Here is an 18,262-nt window from a genome sequence, read left to right on the forward strand (position 1 = left end):
TCACGACACCTTTGTGTGTGTCGTAAGCATTGTGCAGACTCCGCCCTTTAAGAATGGTGCTTATGTGGGGAGCAGAGCCACTTTGCAGAAAGACTCTCCTCTGTGTCTCCGTGGTTCAAGATGGAAGGCTCCCCTCGCATCTCAAGATGGGCTGCTTTCTTGTGTGCCCACACGGTGCCTTTCTTTCTCTCGGGGCGCTGTTCAGCCGGATCCTGGGCAAGGAGCGCTGTGTGCAAAGGGAATTCAAACCAAAGGAGCATCATATCCTCATCCTAACGGGTTTAAATATAAGCGCAATGGTTACCGTATCTCCAGTGCTAGGAGTTTTCATGTTTTTAAAGACTGATGTGAAGCCCTGCTGAAAGGTTTGTGTAGGAAGGAACACTTCTTTTTCTCCCCCTTTTTAAACAGTAGCGCTAGTTGGCATGACAACCTGCGCTATTAAAAGTAAAGCAACAAGCGCCGCTTTCTCTGTTTTTTAGAATGAACGCAAGCTGCTAAGGAATTGTTTCTTGAATTTGACTATTAATGGCTCCATTTTGACAGAATGTTTTGGGGTCCTTTCTGAAGGGTGTGTGTATCCCCTCTACACAGACATGGCAGCTTTAAAGACAGAAAAGGTTTTTTTATCTTTCCTGTTGAATTCGTATTCATTTGTTTATGGTAAATCTCAACAACTTTATAGTTCTGTGGGTAGGACTGTCTGGCTCGTGCTTGTACCAAAGGGGCATCTACACGTCCGTACCCCAAACACTTATTTAATCAGGGAGCCTTGTAGAAAACACTTGAACATCTAACTACATCTGCTTAACCGGCCTATCATTTGTTAGTTTACACTAACATTTGGTATTTCATGCAGCCCCACTCACTCTGCAGAAACCCAGCCTTGACCTACATGCCAGGGTCCCTAGAAGGCATCAGGGTGGCCTGATGCAAACGGAACCGCAGACTTCTGAGAAATCGAGGCAGAGCGTTTGGTTCGTGATAGGTGCACAATAAACACTTGCTGAATAAACCCGTGCTTCAAAACCAATGTACATCCTCATCCTGCTTTCCTTTGGTTTGGGGGTAAACTGTCCCTGGATGTACAATGAGTGTATCTTCCCCAGGTAGGCCCAAAGGTTAAAGGTCCTTTACTTGGGAAATAGCAGAGGAAGAGGTGGGCCCTGCTTGGGGCAGAGCACTGACTGGTGCAGATCCCAGCTCTGGTCCAGCTTTGGGGGTCAGCCCAGTAGGGATCAACTACATCATGTTTGAACGACAGGCCTGCCCTGAAGAATCTCAGCCACTGATGTGGCCACAGGTGTCTATATTCCCACCATTATGGGTATGTTTTTTGAAATAAGCATCATTGTTCTCTTCTTATGGCCCTCAAGGGAAAAAATTTTTCAACTTAAAAAATGCCATATTAACCATTTTAAAATATATAATTCAGTGGCATCAATTGGATCCACAGTGTTGTGTAACCAGTATGTCTGTTTCCATACTTTTCCATCACCCCGAACAGAAGCTCTGTACCTATTAAGCAATACTCCCCATTCCCGCAACCCCCATAACCTGGTAACCTCTAAGCTACTTTTTGTGTCTGTGAATTTGCCTATTCTGGGTACATTATACAAATGGAATCACGCAGTACTAGTTTTTTGGTTCTGGCTGATTTCACTTAGCCTAGTGTTTCCAAGCTTCAGCTGTGTTGTAATAATATATCTGATAGCGTGTATCAGAACTCCATTCCTTTTCAGAGCTGAGTAATATTCCATCGTGTGTATATGCCACATGTTGTTTATTCATTCGTCTGTTGATGGACGTGTGGATTGTTTTCACCTTTTGGCTATTGTGAATAATGCAGTGATGGACACGTATCTGAGTTCCTGTTTTCAGTTCTTTTGGGTATATGTCCAAGAGTAAAATTGCCAGGTCACATGGTAATTCTATGTTTAACTTTCTGAAGAACTACCAAACTGTTTTTCACGGCAGCTGCACCATTTTATGTTCCAAGCAGCAAGGCACGAGTGTTCCAGTTTCTCCACATTCTCACCCACGCTTTTATTTTTTGTTTTTGTTTTTTTGCTGTTGTTGTTGTATTATAGTCATTCCAGTAGGCGTGAAGTGGTGTCTCATTGTGAGTTTGCCTGCTGACTAATGATGTTGAACATCTTTTCACGTGCATATTCATCATCTGCGTTATCTTGTTTGGACTAATGTCTGTTCAAGACCTTTGCCCATTTTTTTAAAAATTATTTTTTTATTTATCTATTTTTGGCTGCTTTGGGTCTTCGTTGCTGTGTGCGGGCTTTCTGTAGTTGCGTCGAGCGGGGGCTGCTCTTCGTTGCGGTGTGCAGGCTTCTCATTGCGGTGGCTTCTCCTGTTGCGGAGCACGGGCTCTAGGCGCCTGGGCTTCAGTAGTTGTGGCCCATGGGCTCTAGAGCGCAGGCTCAGTAGTTGTGGCGCCTGGGCTTAGTTGTTCCGCGGCACGTGGGATCTTCCCGGACCAGGGATCGAACCCATGTCCCCTGCGTTGGCAGGAGGATTCTTAACCACTGGACCACCAGGGAAGTCCCCTTTGCCCATTTTTATATTGGGCTGTTTGTCTTTTTGTTGTTGAGTTATAGGAGTTCTTTATTTAATGTGGATAAGAACCTTAACAGATACATGATTTGCAAATACTTTTTCCCATTCTGTAGGTTGTCTTTTCACTTTCTTGACAATGTCCTTTGATGCGCACAAGTTCTTAATTCTGATGAAGTCTAGTGTACTGATTTTTTTCTTTTGTTGCTCATGCTTTTGGTGTCATATCTAAGAATCCGTTGCCAAATCCAAGGTCATGAAGATTTGTCTGGGGCCCCCCTTACAGGACAACCAGAAGAATGGATCCTAACATTCGACCTATATTCAAGCGTTCGTTGAACACCTACTTTGTGTAAGACACACCTCTGGGGAGCACCCGGGACACCTTACCTCCCTCCCTACTTCTTGTGTGTGTCAAGGGGCCACCATGGTTGAAGTCCCTGGTGCCCAGAGCCAGGGGAGAAGGACTGAAAACAAAGACCAAAAGGTGAGGGCAGTTGGGGAGAGAGGAGGGAGAGGAATGAAATGCCCATTTCCTGAGTTTAGGGATTCATTTTGTAAGAATAACAAAGGGCTACATCAGCAAAAGAGCAGATGGAGCGGTATTTGAGTAGAAACCTGGCAACCCTTTACTCACTGTGCAAACTTGATCCAGTTGCTTCACATCCTCGAAGGGAGAGCGTGCCGGAGGGTGGCGTCCAGCAGTAAAGTCTGTGACCTTTGAAAAACAACCCACTCTCTACTCCCCCCACCATGGCCAGAGGCAGCGGTGGCCTCTAATTTAAGCATCTGCTGAAGTAATAAAGGTTTGACACTCCTCTGCTTGAAGCCATATCGCTGCTTTAGAGCAAAAAGAGAAACGGGAAGCGGGGGCACGGACGTGGGGTTTGCTCCGTTTTATTTCCAGTTTAAGGGGAGAAAACTTGAGCAAGCCTTGATGGGTGTTGTCTATGTTTTCTCAAAACTGGGTAGGAGGACTTTTATTTGTAGCTGAGAGTCCCATCAGCCTGACTTTTAGAAGCTTTTCCTGGCCCCAGACTCCTTGTAGAGTAGATCTCTCGAACTCCACTTTAATTTGTACTTTTATATGCAGTTAATTTAGAAATAAGGGCTCTGACCTGAGCATCATGAGACCTGGCTTCTAATTCCAGGGCTGCCACTGTGTGACCCTGGGCTGGTCCTATCTCCTCTCTCTAGGTCTTAGTTTCCATGTCCTTAGTAAAGTAAGAATGGGACGAGATAATCTCGAAGGTCAACACGCTCTCTGATTATATCAATCTGTGGGTCTAAGATAATGGTCCAGAATGTCTAAATTGCTTAGATAGTTTTTCATTGCTTAGTTTTTCACCGCTAAAGTAAGGAAATGAAATATTATTCATATACCATGTTAAATTTTTAAAAATTGTTACACACCTGCCAGGAATTACATTTATTAATTGATTCATTAAGTATATACGATGTAGAAAAGAAAAGCTTCCTAATCAATTGAAGGATCTAGGTTATGAGAACTTGTAGGATATGGCCAACCTGTCCACAAAGGTGAATAATGGAGACAGTTCTCTATGTTATTTGTTCTATTTTAATAGTGATGAATTTTAGACATCCCCTCCAGGCTAAATTTGAGGGGTATCTGATTATTTTATTCCTGCCCCCTCCCCCATGGGTTTTGGAATCTCACCGTTGAATTCCAAATATAGACGTTGGCTTTTCCTTGCTTGTGGTATTGCACAGCTGTCACTGCCATGCACCCAGTTCGTGTAATTGGGCTTTGCATACTAGGAAGGTAATTGCTAAATCCTTTTCTTCTGCCAGAAGAACTTCTCATCCCTGGAGCCCCCTCAGAGACGGCTCGTTTATGAAAAGCCAAATTAGGAGACTGGAAGGGATGAGCTCTTGCTACCAAAAGGAAATAACATTTTTGGAAGTGACATTTTGATGACCACTCAAATGATTAGGATGCCAATTAGAGTCTAATTATTGTTCTACCAAATATTCTTGGTATTGAATGAATGTTATCTGGGATTTAGAGAGAGGTGGCAGTAAGTCTGATTGCAGCAGATGGACCTGTCTTTCCTGGTAGAGAGAATACTGTTGCCAGATCCCTCCTCTTTCCTTGTAAGGGAGATGATTTGGAGACATCACCTGCCGCTTTGTGTGGGCGACTAAGGGATCTGCAGATCTGCATTGGAGTCCACGTCCCTCTCCCCAGGCCCACACTGCCGTCTCTCCGCTGGACCTTGGAAGTGGAAAAGGGCCAGCTCTCATCTCCCCCTTTCCACTTAGGGGCTCCCTTCCTCTCTCCCCCTGCCCTCCACTGGCACCCCAGCCCCGTTCCCAGGGCTCCTCGCCGCAGATCTAGCCCTGCAGCAGCATCCACTACTTCTTTGTTTCGTGAAAGCGACATCAGCAGTAGCATGTTTATTGCATTCGCTCTGTGCCAGACACTCTTCTAAGCATTTTACACGTATGACTTCCTTTAACCCAATAGCAACCCTCTGGCTGGTGAGCGAGGCGTTTGGATTAAGCTTAGGCAGTCTGGCCTTAGAGCCGCTGCCATCAGCACGTGCTGCTCTCCTCTCCAGCCACCAGCCAGGCTGGGTCTGGGGGACCGAAGCCGCCTCTTATATGCACCCCACTCCCGTCTGTCTCCATCCTGCAACACCTACATCTTCTTCCATTTTCATTAGTACCTCTTTTAGACTGGAACCGTTATTGAAATGTGAATTATCTCACTTTATAGCATATATTCTGCTCCCAGGCTCCTTACTTCATTAAAACTGGAATTTTTAAATTTATGGACAAGATGTTATGCTGTCTGTGATCTGCATCAAAATAATATGTTGGGGAGAAATGGGTAGGGATACAAATGAAACAGGTTGAGAACTGAGTTGGTAGTTGAAATAGGGCGAAGGGTACACGGGGATTTATTATGCTATTTCCCCTATCTTTGTGTTTGAAATTTTTCAACAATAAAAATTTTTTATCACCAAACTTCTTATTTGTATCAAAGGCAGTTAACTCACAGAGAACAGGAATAGTAATAATAAAAATTTTTAAGAAGGAAAATAAACTGGAAATTTTTACTCTGTCACATACATATGTGTTTAAGGTGCTTAAAAGGGATAGCCAAACAGAACTGGGGTGAGCAAAGCCCTAGTCTAAGGGGCAGAGGCTGTGGATAGCAGGTGCTCCAGTGACGCCCCAAGTTCCCTTTGGTCTTAGATGCATTCTTTGGAAGAGCGCTTCCTTTGTGATTGAGGTATGTCGACCTGAGTGCTTAGAGATTTATATAATCTCCGTGTTTACAGGGACATAGGGGAGGACGCGTTACAGAGCCGAGCAGTACGCTTGGCATCAGGATTTCAGGAGCATCTGGAGCTGTCTGGGCACTTTTTCAGAGCCAGCTGCCGTCATTGTATAGAGGATGCCAAGAGCCCACAGGAAGACAGAGCCATCGGCTCTGAGGCCAGAGCGCCAATACTTTTGAATTGGGGTGAAGGGTTAATTTGTAATTGTTGGTTTGCGTTTCCTAACTCTCTCTATGACACCCCGATGGCTTATAATGGGACGTGGGTAGTTACAGTTATGAGAATGGGGTCCGAGCTGGGAGGGGCTGTGAAAGATCTGCAGTGTAGAGGAAACCGTGGCCTGGGTACATCTTTGTCAAATCGTGCGCCTTTGAGATGGGCCACCGTGATGCTGGTGGGCATCTCTGGGATCTGTGAAGTTTCCTGAAAATTCAGCAAGCTGGAAAGGCCTCAGTCCTCAGAGCTCCAGGGATCCCCAAGAGGACACAGGAGCGAGGGCCCCTCAGCAGTACAAAATATTGTTGAATCTCGGGAGTATTTCAGGGAACGTGTGGCATTTTTAGGAGGCTTTTATTTAGCTATACTCTGCTTTATGCGGTAGGGATGGGCCCAATCAGTTGAGTGGCTTGTCTGTAATTAACGTCTCAGAGGCAGTGGAGAGCTATGGATAAGCGCTCCAGCTCTGGAACCAGACCACCTGTGTGCAGATCCTGGCTCTGCCACAGCTCTCTGAGACCCTGCATGGTCACATGGCAGCGTTGTGCTCCATTTCCCTCCTCTGTAAATGTAACAGTACCTGCTTGGACCTTGTTGGGTCATTAGGACCAGCGAACGAGGCAGTTCCTGTAAAGCAATTAGAAGAGCACTTGGCTGCAGTGTTAGCAAAGAGCTTGTTGTCTCAGCGAGTCTGGGCTGTTGTAACAAAATACCACAGACTGCGTGGCTTGTACGCAACAAACGTTTATTTCTCACAATTCTGGAGGCTGGGAAGTCCAAGGTCATGAGTGGCAGATTTGATGTCTGTTGAAGGCCTGCTTTCTGGTTGCAGACTGCCCGCTGTTCGCCCAGTGGAAGGGGCAAGGAATCTCTCTGTGGCTCCGCCCTCATGACCCAATCAACCCCAAAGGCCCCGCCTCCTAACACGGTCACATTGGGGATTAGGTTTCAACATAAGAATTTTGGGGGGGGACACAGACTTTTAGTCCATACCACTTATTAAGGAAATAATAAACATGTATTCTAACAGTTTGGTTCCATAAAGTTGTACATTATTTTCAAGGGTCTCAGATTGAATCCTTTTCTAAAATGAGGAAACATTTTGTAAAGTAAATAATTATTTCTGATATTATGTATTATACGTTTGAATTTTCATATATTAAATTTGGGTAAAATGATAGATGTCATGTTACATTTCCTCTCTTAATATAAGCATGTTAATTTTAGGTAATAGCTAACCTTTTTTTAGCACCTACTAGCCTGTATCTGAAGTACTGTTCCTGTTGCTTGTTACGTATTAACTAATTTAATCTTCCTGGTAACTCGCTACATTAATTACTGTTATATTTCTCACGTTACGGTGAGGAATCTGGGTATAGAGAAGTTAATTGGCTTGCCCAAATTCACACACTTAACCTGTGGTGATTCTTTATTTCTAGCTGCTGTACATGTCATGAATTCCCTATTCTGGAAAGTTCTCAGGCAGAAGTAGTACAACTACTTGTTGGGGGCTGGGTGGTAGGGGGTGCTATCAGAGGGGCCTGAAGCATTTGATCGGGTGCACCTTCAGAACCTTGGTTGTAGGTAACAGACGTGACTTGTCAATTCAGGCAGAAAAGTCATGCATCTACCAATGCATACCGTTTAGCACACAGGATCCACAGAAGGCTAAAGAACAGGGGTGAGCAGAAATTGAGGAGGCAAAGCCCCCTGCCCCAGTCTGGGAGGATACTGTTAACTCTGGAGGGCCTCCACCAACCCGGCTGCTACCGCGGCCCCCAGGCCTGGCCACGGAAAACAACTTCCAACGGCCCGTCCCCCTGCCCAGACCTCTGGATGCAGCTCGCTGGCAGGAGCATCTCACTGGCCAGGCTCAGGTCACGTGACACACTCCAGTTGCTTCCCTCCTTCGTTCACCCTTAGGTTTGGCACCTGGAAAGCAGAGTCTGTTCCCCTTTTATCTAGGGTGTCCTTACCCCAACCCCTGCCTGAAAATAAACAGGAGAGTTTTGAGGTGATAGGCAGCCAAAATGACAAATGTCCCTTCCGTTAAGAGACTTCGACTAGATGCTTCCCAAGTTCCCTGGTAGCCCCACGATTCTGAGTCTACTCTTCATGAGGGCTGGTATTCCCCTGGAGCACCTGGAGTGGAGCTCTATACCGATTAGGCTTCCGTGAATGTTTCTCACTGAAGATAATGAGTATGTTGGCCTTTGTCACAAAAGAAAATAAGGATGCACACTTATTTATAAGCTCTAGCTTTTTGATTCAGAGCAGAGTGTTTGAGCTGTGAGCTTTTGTTTATCAGGAAAGAAGTTGATGTTTATCGTTCTTCTTCACAAAAGGAGGCAGAAAAGCACTTAAACCTTTAAATGTCTCCGTGTACACATTTGAGTGCTTAGTGGTTATATTGCAATGAATTCGTTGAGTGGAGCTGTAGAACAAACCTCATTTTGATCATTATCTACCTACTTCTCTCCACATACTGACTCCTTTGCCTACTTCCACCAATGTGATCATCATTCTGGTTTCCTTCTTCATCATCCCTCATCCCCCTTCCCTAAGTCAGTTTCCAAGCACTGGCTTTTCACCGCTTGGCGTTCTCTCCTTAATACCTGTCCTGCCCCACGTGCTCCCAGCCCGTGCCGCCCCACACCTGGGTTAGGTCTTCCCGCACCACCCCGTCTCACCCACTTGATCTTCTCAGCGAGGTGCTTTCCTCTTTTTACACCCACTGTGCTTCTTAAAGGCACAGTAATGCTTTCTTGTTGCTCATCTGTGTAGCAGAGCAGGTAAGAGGGCTCTGGCGACAGATTCAGATCCCAGCTCTGCTATTCAGTGTTTTTATTAGTGAGAGGTGTATCCAGAAGTAATGAACAAAACCACCATATAGTGAGTGCCTTAACCAAATATGAGTATTTTTTCCCTATGGCAGGAAGTCTGAGGAGAGGCAGCTGCAGCATCTCATGATATCAGAGGCCCGGCGCCTTCTCTCTTTCTGCTCAGTCATTCTAGAGGGTAGCATTTGTCCTCATGCTTCTCACTTCCTGGCCGCCCCACCTCCAGTATTGAGTCTGTGTCCCGGGCGGAAGAAGGACCAGGGCTGAGGGCAAAGTGTATGCCAACTGCAGGTGCCCTCCCCTTAACTTCTGCCAACATCCTGCTCTAGGACGGAGTCACATGTCCACCCCCGAGTTTTTGACGAAGTGTGTCTCCAGTGGGATCAGAATAAGGGACCAAGTGTCCGTTTTACATCCTACACCATCATTAGCATGGGCTTATTAACTGCTTATACTTCGCTTCTTAATATATTTTTTAGGGCAGGTTTTCACAGTAAACCAACCAGCACAGTATTTACTGTGACTTTCTCTGTGAATACCATTTAAAATCCTGGAATTCTTTCCTCTCCTCTCACCCCTTCACTTTACCTGTATCATGACCTTCTCTGTGGCTGCTTTGTCTCTCAGCCCCAGCCCCCTGCCCCCCCCTCCTTGGGCATCCATGAATCCTAAGCATCCCACCTGTCCTTCTCCTCCGCTCCCGGGCTGCAGGGAGCGTCGCTGGAGAAGAGGGGCCACGTGGTGCCGTAGGTGCCACCGCATGTCCACATCAGTCTTTGAGGTGACCCTGATGGGAGCTGTCTGCCCTCTCAGGGTGAAGGTTTTGTTGCTGTTTAAGGCTTTTCTGTTCATTTAAAAACCTCCTCGGGAGAAGGCCTCACGTGAGAGGCCCATTGTTCCAGGGGCCTGGCTTTCTAACCCATCTCTGCACTTTCTTCTCTGCCTGCTAGTTCCCCTCAGGTTGCCTCCCCAGTCTCTCTTTCTCTCTGTCTCTTTCTCTGTCATTCTCTCTAATAAACACACACACACACACACACACACACACACACACACCCCTGCATACACAGACCTTCCGTGCCATGGGTTTGCGCCGGAGACTCTGGGGGCCCCCTTCACTCCCTCCATCTCACCAGCCACCCGCTCCTTCCTTGGGTGGCCCTTCCTTGCTGATTCTAATTCAGACACATTTCTTGCTTCTGTCCTTGTTTCTGAAGTCCCTGGACCATTCTATCCACCTTATTCCTGGCCTTCATCCACCCTGGTCATACACCCCCCTGGTCATACACCCCCCTCATCCCATGATCTCCCTTAGGTTCTGACATGGTCGTGTCACTCTATGCAGAAACCAGAGGCTCCTCATGGATTGGGTGACCTGCATTTGTAGATCTCCCGCCTCAGGCGGGCACTGAGGAGACATTGAAGACAGGATCTCTGCCCTGGATAGTTTCTCAGAGTGGGACTGGGCTGGGCTGGGCTGGGCTGGGCTGGACTGGGTTGGGCTGGGCTGGGGCGGGTGAAGACATCACATTAACACAGGTATGAACTCTGGGAGCACAGAGGAGGGAGAACCAAAGCTGGGGAGGGGGAGGGAGATGGAACAACTCAGACAAGGAGCCACCACGTCAGACTCTCAGTGACGCGGCCCCAGCCGCGCCTGCCTTCTGGCCGCCCGTGCCCTCAGCTGGGTTTATACTGGACCACTTGTCATTGGCACGTCGAAGCATCCTCTTTCGTGCCTCCACGTCCTTGTTTGTCCCCCCTCTTCCCGGAGCACCGTTTCTGAATCCTAGCTGTGTTTTCTCCCTTCTCATCCAACAGAACTGGCTCAAGTACCAGTCTGCCAGGACGCCGTTCCCGATGCCCGTGACCGCTTTCCCACAGTACTTTCTGTTTCCTCCGCTTGGGACACTTGTCAGTTGGGACCTTGTATTTGAGTAGTTTGTGTACCTGCCTCTTTGCCTGTATTAGATGAAAAGCTCCTTGGGATCAAGGGTTGTGTTGTAGTCAGCTGTGGATTGCCCCCGGCTTCTGGCCCAGGGGGCTGCCTCGGGGGGCGCCTCGGGAGGGTTCGGAGGAGCAGGGTGCTTTAAGCATTCCAGGGAAGCCGATGTGGTAGGACTGCTCTTAGTGCGCACAGACGCACACTCACATCTGCCCAGCTGCGCCACCGGCAATTCTTACCTGTCTGCATTTGTTCTTCTTTCCAATCCAGTGCTTAGAAAGAGCCATGAAGTTTGCCTTTGAGGAGTTCCACCTCTGGTACCAGTTTGCTCTGTCACTCATGGCTGCTGGAAAAGTGAGTCTCCCTTTCTGACATGCAGTCCTCTGTGTTGATGGTTAACTTGAATTTCATGGGATGATGTGATGCCTGGTAGATGTCTACACCAGCTACTTGAAACTGTCCTGTGGTCATTTATAAATGAGTGATCGAATTTAATTATTTGGGGGCCAACATGGACACATCATTGAGAAGAAAATTTTGAAATTCTTGCCTTTTTCTAGTGTTTGTAACTTTATTTATCTGAAGCTGTAAGGTCAGTTCTTCACACTGACCCCTTTCACTCATTTGAGAGTGTAAACTATTCCTGGCAGGGGAAATCTGCTAATTATCTGTAGCAAGATGTGATCTGAGACCGTGTACGGTATTGGTTGAAAGCAAGGGCTGTGGAGAGAGAGGCCTGGTGCGGACCTCGAAGCCGTGTGACCCATGGCAGGTCACTTAGTGTCTCAGCTTCCTCTTCCGTCTCATGGAGAAATGGTACCGACTTCATAGAATTGTCATCAGGTAGTGAGATGATACCCACAAGGTGTTTAGCATAGGACCCCCAAAACGAACACACTCAATAAAGATAATAGCCACTGTTATTCTTGTTAATTTGGGCCCTTTAGTGAATTGTAAAGTCTGAGACACAAGATTATTGGGGCGAAGTGGAGTGGTATGCTTTCCATTCTGAATGGTATGCTTTAAATTAGACAGTTTCTTTTTTATAATAATGTAAACCTCCACTGTCTTTATTTTTTTCTTACTTTTACAATGGCTACACAAGTAGGGAATAAAACTAGGGGGATTCGGGGCAGCGTTTTCACTTGTTTTAACCACAGTTTACTCCCCGGTCCCCCAAAAGTTCCAAGCTCAGGTTATCTCCATCCCCAGGCCCTTGCTTCATTGGGTGAAAGTTGGAAAACCTCATTAAGAGTGTATCCTAACCAGAAACCCCACTGGGAAGGCTTTAGTATTTGGTTCTGTCAAAAATTTTGAGTTTCACAGAAATGATCTCCTTTTGCCAAGTCTGCTCGCGCGGTGAAGGTGCTGAAAGAGTGCATCCGCCTGAAGCCGGACGACGCCACCATCCCACTTCTGGCCGCAAAGCTGTGCATGGGCTCCCTTCACTGGGTGAGTGGGGCTGGGGCCCTCCGCGTGTGCGGGGGCTGCCACCCTTTTGATTCCTAGGCAGAGAGGAAATAGTAGCAGTGCATCAGCTACACAAAAGCAAGGCTGTTCAGAGCCCCGGGCTTCTGGCCCAGGCTACAGCCCTCCTCAGGCCTCAACCCCACCCCAAGGACTCCGGGGAATCAGTACAACTCCAGGTTTTTCTTTTTCATGGGAATGTGCTTCAAAAGTAGAAATGGTAAGATGGAATTGGAATTCCTACTCAGACGCATCCTGTATGTAAGTCATATGGGACTGAAAAAGTCTATGTCGCTCAGTGATTCCCTCTTAGGAGAACCTGAGCTTTTCTGTAAAGCCAAGAGTCAACCTCTACTTTAGCTCATGTGTAAACCCAGCTTCCTTCATTCCTCTTCCTGCACAGAGGCTTTCCGCTTCCAGTGTTCTTGTTCAGCTTTGAATCTGGGAAGAGCCTGATTTGTAACAATTGTAGTACCTCAAAAACGTACTGTTTGAGCAGAAACTAGAAAACTCAATTGATCGCCACATACAATGGAGTTTTAATGTCTTTCTCTAACTTCATGTCAAGGTTAGTGATAAGAAGAAGTTGCCCAAAAGACTGAGGCACGTGACTAAGGTTTCCTACCATGACGGTCCTTGCTGCTCTTTTTTTTCCATTTATTCTCACCCAGCAGGGCGAAAGTAAACATTGTGAAGAAAGTGTCCTACTTTGGTCAAATTTTTCTTGGGAAAGTGTGGAAGAAAAAACACATTTTGAAATGTGGCTCTCACCTGAAACACAGCCGTGAAGGTGTTGTGTGGTCCGTGCAGGTTTTAACACTTTGGTGTGGCAAGTGAGGGGACATGCAGGCAGGCCCCGAGAGTGGCTGGAGCAGTGGACCGAACCTTTCGGTTTTGAAAATGCCAGCTTCCAGCTGTGACTCTGCCACACTCCTTCCAGCGATGGCGCCATTCATCACCATAACACCTAACATAAACCTGGCTCTCTTTTACAAGATGAGAATAACAAATCTTTTCTGTATATTTTTTACATTTTTATCATTAAAATTTCCAAACACCGCAAAAGTAAGGAGTATAATCAGCTATCGTCCATGTACTATCTCCCAGCTTCAGTAACATCGGCACTTACCATACCCCGAAGGAGCAAACCTTATTATTTTTGCCTCTAGTGAGCTGTGCAAAAGGTCTTATTGTGGGTGTAGTTTACAGGTGCACATTCTTCCCTTTGGAATCTGCCAGTGCGAGGTCTGTGTGCGGTGTACTGTAAAATAAATAGATGGAATTTTGAAATTTCTAACAGCTTGTGGGAAAGGGAATCCAAGCCTAAAAGATTCTTTATGTCATGCAAAAAAGGAAAGACCCAAGCACAAAATATTTCAAGAACTTTATTCTTTACAAATTATACATACATGTATACATAGCTTCTGAATACCTAGCACAATCTAATCACAGAGCCAATCAGTGAAAAACAGAGACGACAAAGAGCCCCACCAAGTATGCAAGTGACCTTGGAAAAGAGGGCAAAAAAGCGATAAGGAAAGGTTGAAAGCAAAAAGGCAAGGTGGGAATCCTGAGGACTGTTGAGAAGCTGAAATACAGAAAACAGAATCACCAGAGTGGAACTGGAAGATCTGGGAGTTATTTTCACAGTGACTCATCAGAAATCGCTTAGGACAGCAGATGCTTACGGGAACTCATGTTAGAAATTCTGCAGGATGTTGGTGTTGTTTTTAACTTACCTGGTTTTTCAGTTGGAAGAGGCTGAGAAGTTTGCCAAAACCGTCGTTGATGCGGGAGAGAAAACGGCAGAGTTCAAGGCCAAAGGCTACTTGGCCCTGGGGCTTACGTACAGTCTGCAGGCCACTGACGGTGAGCGAAGTCCCCGCCCACGGGAGCTGGGGAGCCACCAAGTCTGCACTGCAGGACCGGCCCATCCCCTGTCTCAGGAGGGCGCATGGCTGGTTCCTCGTTTGCCGTCCTGTGGGGACCTGCCACCGCTGTCCTCTTTGCTTGGACCGGTCGGAGAATGGGAGGGAAGAAATGCAGGCCCTGTGCCCCGGCTCCCAGGCCCTCTTCACAGGTGCACTGTGCTGGTGGTGCCCAGCTGGCAGCTGTAGGGATCTGTCCTGAGGAGTGAGGTGAGCAGGGCCCTGAGAGAGAATTCACCCCACCCGGCCTTCACCTGACTCTGCCCCAGCGCTTGGCCTGAGCTCTCCCCATGTGGAGGGATGCTGGGTCTTAGGCTAGGAATGTAGAAGCATTCAGGGCCCACCTCCTCCAGAAAGCATCCCTTGATTTATCAGTACCTGCCCCTTCTCCATTTGCACTTTTTTTTTTTTTAAAACAACTCTTTTTTATTTATTTATGTTTTGGCCGCTCCGCGCAGCATGTGGGATCTTAGTTCCCCAGCCAGGGATCGAGCCCATGCCCCCTGCAGTGGGAGCGCGGTGTCTTAACCACTGGACCGCCAGGGAAGTCCCCATTTGCACATTTTAATTCACGGATACGTACATGTGTAGTATAGTGGCTCGTAGCACATGCAGTGACATTACACGTTTGGGATGTATTTACTGTTTTGGTGGATGGGCTTCCGGCTAAAAAAAAAAAATCTTGATTATGTTTTCTATACTTAATGAGTTTTCAATTATATGTTTGCAGAAAGGGTAAATTGGTAAATTGTTTTTCTGAACTTTCTATTATTCCTTTTACATTTTGTTGTTAAATGTAACACAAATACCAAAAAAAATCTCAAAAATGATTGTCCAACTCAGTGAATTAGTATAAGGGAAAGTATTCTTATAAGCAGCACCCTGCTTAGGAGATAGAACCTAGCCAGCTACCTGGGAGCCCTTTACGTGCCCCTCCCAATCACAAGCCCCCTTAAGAGAAGACACTACCCTGACTTTTGTGGTATTCATTTTCTTTTGCTTTCTTTGTAATTTTGCTATAGTTTATTTTACATGTTACCCCAAATCTTTCTTTCCTCTGCCCTAAAATATCAAAGACCCTGGAGAAGTTTTGCATATCAACTGATTTTCAGTCATAGATTTTTTTGCTAATTTTTCATATACACTGACAATACCCAGAACATTTTTTTAACTATAGTAGGCTTTCAGTGAAGGGTAAATTTCATAGCATATGTTTATCCATATAACTTCTTAGTTGAGACTCTACACCTAATTTTGGGAGAGTCACGTGACCCTGCTGGGTCTCATCTGTATCCAGGGTTCCCTTGGGACAGCTCTCTGGGTGCCTCTAGCTCATTGACTGTTGTTCTAAGTTAGTCATGGCTTACAGCTACATCCAGCTCTGGGCAGCCTTCCACCATCCTCAGCGCGATGTCAGGATGGGATCTGCCATGTTGGATTTGTTAGATAAGGACCATCTCCAGGTGCAGCCATCAACAGGTTCCTCTAGGAGTTTTTCTGTTGTCCCCGTAAAAAGTACCTTTTTAGTTTCTACAAGGCTCTAAGGTGGCATTTCTCACATGCTGTCTACAGGGGAAGTGTTGAGCTGACTTTCCAGTATCAGTGTTGGGTTTGCCCTGTCTGTCCCTGGTGTTCACATCAAGGCATTAAAGGTCCTAGCCATTGCCTCCGTGAATTAAACTGGCCTTCCATGGCATCAGGCTAGTGTCCTTGGTTTTCGGTGCCAGAAGGAACTCTGAAGGCCGTCAAATCCACCCACTGGGGCTTGAATCTCTTCTCTTCCATTCTGGCAGAGCCATTCTTCACCCGTGAATTACATGCCTGCCCTTGAGAATGTTTTCCTCTCTGGAGTTCCCAGCTGGTCTTTTGAAGACAGGCTGCTATCATGGGGGTACCAAGAGTGACCAGCCAACTCTCACTCTCGCCTTGGCATGGTTCCACAGTTATGCCCAACAAGTGCAAGGGCCTCAGGCTGACACGGCCTTCGTTTCCCATCCTCGACAGTGCCTGGGACAGGACTGGGCACATAAGCTCCCAGAATTTGTTGCTCTTAATCCAGTCAAATGTTTAGTTTTTGTGATGAGTTTTCTATTTGTCAGAAACTCCCTGATCTCCCATGCCACTGACTAATCGAACCCTTTTCTTAGCTTCTTTGCGAGGGATGCAGGAGGTCCTACAGAGAAAGGCGCTTCTTGCATTTCAGAGGTGAGTGGGAGTTCATCTTTTCACTCGGCTGTACATAATGACACCAAAGTATGATAAGTATAAAAAGAAGAGATATTTATAAAGATTATGTAAACAGTATTTTACCCCTGGGAGTCTTTCCTCTCGAGTACCGAACAGACAGTATAAAACTTGCTGCATCACTTGTTGCCATGTAAATCTGCATTCTTGATATGTTTATTCATTCCTAATAAAGCGATTTCAGCTCTAAGAGAGGTACTTTTTTATGTCTAGGGAGATGATTCCTTTTATTAAAGATATTTTTTATCATCTAGAAAAAGCATCATTCTTTGCAACCTTTTTTTTTTAACGTGTCAATCTGCAGATTTTTATATTACGAAATGAAAAGGCCAGATTTTAGGGCAGTCTCTGAAATACTTATACGACAGTCAGGCCAGCAGGTCCCAGGTCTCTCCATCCCCTCCATGCTCCATAATACCTTATGCTTATCTCCATCACTGTACCTTTCATGAAATTAGGAGAAGGCCTTATAATTAGAGACCGCTTGCATGTCACAGTGGCCTTTCACACCCCTTACTTGATCCTCACCCCACACCAATAAGGTAGATGGAACAAGTCGTGTGTTCACTGCAGGTGAGGGACCGAGATGCAGGGATAAAGAGCCAGGATCCTGTAGCTATTGAGGTCAGGAAGGTCAAGGTCTCTGACGCTGACTGGCTTCTCTGGTACCTACTACACCACACTTCCCTCATTTTATTCTTACTGCAGGCATAATAAATCACTAACATGAATCACTGTCTGAAAGTATAGCCCCATGATGTCCAATCTAGAATTGGTATTGATCCTGTCAGCTTAAATATACCTGAGTTACTTGATTTCTTGGAATTATATTAGAAACTTAGTTACTTAACCAAAAGTTTTACGAGGACCTCTCAATACCTAATAACCGTTGTTAGATTTCTTTCCTTAGAACTAGGGCTGCCTGTAGGTTTGTCACAGTGTACATGCTCCTTTTTTATCACGAAATCATTAGCACTTGGTTTCAGTTAGTCTGAAACACTTTCATCTCTTTTCTTTCCATTTCCTAGCAGGCGTGCCCATAGCTCCTTCACGCTGCCAGTCCCAGACTGGTTAATGACAGAAGGTATCAACTGACAGCAGCAAACAGACCTCCTATCTCTGTGCTAAGTTTTTGTTGATATCCTTCAGCACGGAGTGTGGAAAGCATTTCCATTTCAAATGATTTGGAGTTTTAAATTTTCCAGTCCTAGTTTGTAAAACCCACACATGGATGCCTAAGAAAGTGGTCATTACATCTGTTTCACTGTTTCACTTTCCTTAAATCAGCTCATCTTACTGGCTCTCTAAAAACAGCCATGGTGGTGGTCTGCCTTGAGCCGCAGAATTCATAACTTCATGTTATATAACAGCTGTTCCATTGGCCTGAATTTCTTTTTGTTCCTCTTTTGCTTAGTTTCTAATTCAAAGGGATTTTTAAAATATTAGTTCATATGGGAATAAAGTGGAATAAAATCCTACTAACCTACGTGATTCTATTGGGGAAGGCTAACCTAAATTTGTATTTATGTGTATTTAAGGGTATTTTTCAAAGTAATAAAAATATTTGGTTTCAAGTACGCATGAACTAGGACTATCCTAGTGTACTGTACAGAAGTCTATAAGGGAAAGATTTTAAGTAAATAAGAAGGATCTGTATTACTTCTTACATGTAAATGAGTATTTAAAAATCACTTGGATGAGAAATATTTTCTTACTATATATTTTAAATCTTCTCCCCACAATTCTGTT

The 18,262-nt window shown here is 45.7% G+C and overlaps 1 protein-coding gene across 3 annotated transcripts in view; it reads left to right on the plus strand.

Annotated features, from left to right (window-relative positions):
- TTC7B (tetratricopeptide repeat domain 7B) overlaps positions 1 to 18,262 on the plus strand; it is a 238,285-nt gene that overhangs the window by 127,583 nt on the left and 92,440 nt on the right. For all 3 annotated transcript variants that reach the window (XM_079912560.1, XM_079912558.1, XM_079912559.1), the window contains exons 10-13: positions 11,145 to 11,228; positions 12,222 to 12,326; positions 14,093 to 14,210; positions 16,417 to 16,474. In XM_079912560.1, coding sequence (XP_079768686.1) covers positions 11,145 to 11,228; positions 12,222 to 12,326; positions 14,093 to 14,210; positions 16,417 to 16,474 — 365 coding nt within the window. The remainder of the gene's footprint in view (positions 1 to 11,144; positions 11,229 to 12,221; positions 12,327 to 14,092; positions 14,211 to 16,416; positions 16,475 to 18,262) is intronic.

The sequence above is a fragment of the Stenella coeruleoalba genome (genome assembly GCF_951394435.1).
Source record: "Stenella coeruleoalba genome assembly, chromosome: 2".
NCBI classification, from domain to species: Eukaryota; Metazoa; Chordata; class Mammalia; order Artiodactyla; family Delphinidae; genus Stenella; species Stenella coeruleoalba.